A 4,533-nucleotide genomic window follows, 5' to 3' on the forward strand; every position below is an offset into this window, starting at 1 on the left:
GGTTTTCCGACATTTATTTATGTTCAAAATTAGTTACTGCTTGTATTTAAGACTTGACAGGGTCATGTCTACGTCGCTATCAACTAAAACTCTTTCTCTAGCAAATGCGTGTTCTGTCCCAAATAAGGTACTGATTGGCAGGTTTGGTTCTCTATGCTTTAGGTGGGATTGCTTCAGCTGTGGTGTTGTCCACTTGACCTGTGGCCGCGGGGTACTGAGGCGGATACTGGCCAGCTGGAGTCGCGGGGTACTGGGGTAGAGGAGACAGGCCGGGATACTGGGCATCCTGTTGTCCAGGGGGGTACTGCTGGGTGGTGGTGTAAATTGTGGTGGGCTGGGCTCCTAGGGGCTGCTGGACCATTACCATTCCGGTTGCCTTGCAAGAAAGAAAATCAATAAATCACATTTTAATTGGCTAGGAAACGCTATGTTCGACGACTCCGAAAAAACGATAACTCTACGATTTTGTGTTTGTATTATTTGCCTAACTTTGTTTTGTATTTGCACCGCTACGAGAAATCGTATATGCTGTAGCTCTAACGAGCAACAAAAAACATGCTGGTTTTTCGACTAAATAGGAGTAAATTAAAACCACAGACGGAGACGTAAAAGAAGATTGAGCCAAGGGGGACTTGGCAATGCGTGCGTTCTTTTTCCATTTGTTAGCTCAATGTTTTGTTACCACTTCCGTTTGATTCATTGTGCTACTTCTGTTTCCTGAGATTGGGCAAACTTGATTTTGGCTTGCCTAGTTTCTAGGCCTCTCTCTGTCAATCATTTCGGTCAATCCGTTTCGGATCACGTCCGTTCGTCTCGGTTACGTCACCAAAATATGTTGATCGTGAAGGCCTGGGAGAAAGCCATTCAGGATGAGAATAGGAGAGCCCCTGGGAACGAGGTTGCTGACGTCATATTAAACCAATCAGGAGCCGCATCACGTGCAAGTAAACAGCATCAAGTGTGAAAAAACTCGTGCGCTTGGCTTAGTCTTAATTGAGGCTGCATGACAAAGAAGGGCAAGGGTTTTTTTCGTTTTAACCAATCACAGAACGTATAAACTGACTGACTGAAGTAAACAGCAATTATTTTCGATGCTCAACAATTATTGGCAACTGCCCTTTCCATCCGGACTAGCTAGTGTTATTTATGAACTGGAAAGGAAGGCTGTAGCGACTGGTTACCTGATTCCTAGCACAGCAGGTCCCCATACACCCAATCACTGAGCCAGCCAGAGCCATTATGGTTCCAATGGAAGAAAATATGGTCATAGCCAGGAACAAACCGTCAATCAGGTTAATAAGATCGCATGTCTCCACTGGCGAGAAAATTGACAAGTTGGAAACAAATATGTATGAGATAAGAATGCAAAAACAGAAGTATCCCGCCTTTTAAAGGGATTATGTCACCCCAGACGCATGCGCGAGTTGATAAGAAACACTTTGAAATCGTTTACCCAACTTTTTCAAATGCCGTCGGAGGGTTCAGAAAGCTGTTTTCATTTGTTTGAATCGCATTCATCTTTGCAATGTTAGCTGAATTCTGTATTTAAAAACGTTCTTTAGTAAATACAGAAGCTGTTTGTTGCGATATTTTTGAAAACGTTTGCAATGGTGGAAAAGCAAAAATCCCGCGACGAGTTGCATGCAAATGAGTCTCAAATGGACACTACTGTGCATGTGCCCCAGCTGACATAGTCCCTTTAAAGCAGCGCTTACTTTTAGTACGATTTTTATTTATTGATGGTTTAGGAAATACTGTTCATTGTGATACAATTAAAAAACAACCGTGAACAACACTTCTGCAAGTACACACTGCATCTCAAATATGTGATTCCAAGCGTGCGCTCTTCCAAGTATTTTCAATTCGGACTGAACATTGGAGTGGGTGCAAATTGTTGCGCTACAGTTCACAATCAATGAAAGTACAAGTCAGAGATTCTCTCGGCTTATCTCTAATCTAACAACACGGACTGACTTACGTTCAATGGGAATAGATTCACCATTGCTGTTTGTGCACTGGCAAACTCCATAACGAACATCGCAGTTTGCAGCGGCCTGGAACAAACTCCAGAAGATGTACGCCAGAGCAGCAATGGCGGCTTGAACGATAACAACAATCACAAGGATAACACATGTGACGAGGAAAAATATCATCTAAGGAAAAAAAAGATAGAGGGTATTACAAGGCGGCGCGAAGATATGAATTTTATTTTCGAGTGATGAAGACAATGAGCACAGCGAGTGAGTAAAATATTGTTTTTAACACGAGAAAATAAAATCCATAACTTTGCGCCGTCGCGTAATTTTTCTTTTGTCATATAGACAAATCTATTGCTCGCCATTTTTCACCGACTGTCGACGCCGAACAACCGTGAAAACGGAAAATGACGTCATCAATATCCCGACTAGTGATTCGGGTCCCGGATGAAGCGTTGTAAGAATTTTACGAGTGATGTGTTTTTCAATAACCTTGTTGCGGGACCGTCAAATCTTCCTCCTCGAGAGGAAGTTGTGAGTAGAGAGTAGTGTATAGAGTTAGAACTGGAAACGTTGTACCTTAAATCTAGGTTTTTTCATACACTTCAGAATTAAGCGCCTCAAAAGCTGCACTATTTGGGGCAATACATAAGTTTCATAACATCTTTTACAGCACTTTTTCACTCAGCAAATGCACCGAATCTTTGCACTTCACAATATAAAGTCTCTGGCTATGTACGGATGTACTGAAGGACGGCTCATTTTATTTTTGAGACGAGCTGTAGGGATGGAAAAATACTATCAACAAAAGCCTAGTTTAAATGGAAAAAGTCGTGCACAGCGAAATGGCGCCAAGAAGTGTTTGCAAACTAGTGAAAGAAAATTCATCTCAAAAAGAACTGCGTCAACTACCTATATCCCCCAGCCGTATAAAATAGAAAATGGCTCAGCAAGATCACAGGCGGAACAATGAACATATTTTTTTAAAGGCCGTCTGCACGACAGCAAAACGGAACGGCTGAAACAGTGGCACGATGCCAAGGAGTACAGTTGTAAAGGAATACCCGTGCCATTCCGCATGGAGCCAAAATCACGGTATGACAAAGCACGCTAAAACACGCTAAAACGGCTAAAACACGCACGTGAGAGTCGTGCAGGCCTGTCACTTTTTATAAAACACGGTATGGGCCAACGATTTCAAAGTGCTTCTATCAACGCACGGACTCTACTGCGCATGTCCCCCTGCTGACATAGTCCCTTTAAGCGGTTCGTACGTGCCATGTTTTTCCTGTCGTAAAAAGGCCTTTAATCCACTTACCAGGGTTTTGCTTTTACTTCGCCATATTATCAAGCCCAAAATGGCTGCAAAGATGAGCTGCAAAAGAAATATGTAACGTCTGTAAAGTTAAAGATGATTGCGGAGAATCTTTCTGGCAAAAGCCAGAGTTAACTCAGTAGGACGTGATACCACCTTTAGGCGAGACAGCTACGAACACATGTTATCAATAAATTTGCCGAGTAAAAGTTCCATCCAAGTATGAATTTAGTCTGTATTGACTGGAATGACCAACACAATCCTCGTGAACACAAATTTTGCCATGAAATGCAAATTTAAAGCAAATAAGCTCGATAATACGTATTAAAGAACAAAACAGACCTAAATACTTACATTCATATGTTTATGGTTATACGACATTTTGATCGCAGTTGTGAAAAAAAATATCGCTAAAACTGACACGTTTTCTCACAGAAACGACGACTTGCTTTCCACTCACTTTAATTCTGTACCACGAATCGACTCGATCATTATTCACTCAATTTTTGCTGCACGCGTTTTTTCTTTCGGAACAGTTTCTCAGCGCGAGCCGGTTTCCCCTGTAAGCTGGCTACCGCCGTGCGCCATCCTGGGCTTGTTGCTTCAATTTTAATTTGCTCTTAGCAGCTAACATTGAGAACACACTCAAGGCTTGGGGTTTTAAGAAAGCACAAATGAAAAAGTAAACTCACTCCAAATCCTGACCACAGCCCGTGCCCTCCATAGCCATTGTGTCCCAACCAAATGAATCCACAGATGACATTACCGAGGCCACATAGACCGGCTCCGATGCCAACAATTGCAGCAGCTTTCGCCAAGCCAGCTTCGACTAAATTCGACATATCTTTTTCTTCTTTAGGTCTGCCACGTACGGAGTCAACCTTAAAAAGCTCAAAAAGCTGTTTGCATTCGCTTACTTGTGAATCAAAATTGTCGCCTGTCAGTCAGTCATGTCACACAATTGTTGTTTTTTTTTTTTTTTTGGCCGGCTATTTAAAGAGTTTATATAAAACTTTGGACTCCGTCCAAATAACTACCCTGTAAGTAGACATCACCGTAAAAAATTAAGTAATTTAAATAAGCTCTTGTTCAGATTCAAGAGGCAACACTGAGGCAAAGCACGATGCATAAGTCATTGTCAGGGATCAGTTTTTTAGGCTCAGAGCAAACTTTTATATCCCTCATCTACTTTAGTGTATTTTAAAATGATTTTCAAACATATTCATAATTTTTTGAGAACTT

At 41.7% G+C, this 4,533-nt stretch overlaps 1 protein-coding gene across 1 annotated transcript; it reads right to left on the bottom strand.

The window, feature by feature from the left end:
• Positions 1-4,179, bottom strand: LOC146452673 (uncharacterized). The gene is made up of 5 exons (XM_085097395.1): positions 3,984-4,179; positions 3,295-3,351; positions 1,979-2,153; positions 1,182-1,315; positions 1-376 (listed from the first exon to the last, which is right to left on the bottom strand). The coding sequence occupies exons 1-5, from the start codon at positions 4,131-4,133 to the stop codon at positions 152-154; spliced, it is 741 nt and encodes a 246-aa protein (XP_084953521.1). The 5' UTR covers positions 4,134-4,179; the 3' UTR covers positions 1-151.
• Positions 4,180-4,533: the final 354 nt, after the last annotated feature.

The sequence above is a fragment of the Pavona decussata genome, unplaced genomic scaffold (assembly GCF_977016875.1).
Source record: "Pavona decussata unplaced genomic scaffold, jaPavDecu1.1 SCAFFOLD_366, whole genome shotgun sequence".
Classification (NCBI taxonomy): Eukaryota; Metazoa; Cnidaria; class Anthozoa; order Scleractinia; family Agariciidae; genus Pavona; species Pavona decussata.

Coding starts and splice junctions, on each gene's coding strand:
- LOC146452673 (XM_085097395.1), bottom strand. CDS start 4,133: ATGTCGAATTTAGTCGAAGCTGGCTTGGCGAAAGCTGCTGCAATTGTT. Junction 2,154..3,294: donor GAAGTAAAAGCAAAACCCTG/GTAAGTGGATTA, acceptor TTTTTTCCTTAG/ATGATATTTTTCCTCGTCAC. Junction 1,316..1,978: donor TGAATCTATTCCCATTGAAC/GTAAGTCAGTCC, acceptor TTTTCTCGCCAG/TGGAGACATGCGATCTTATT.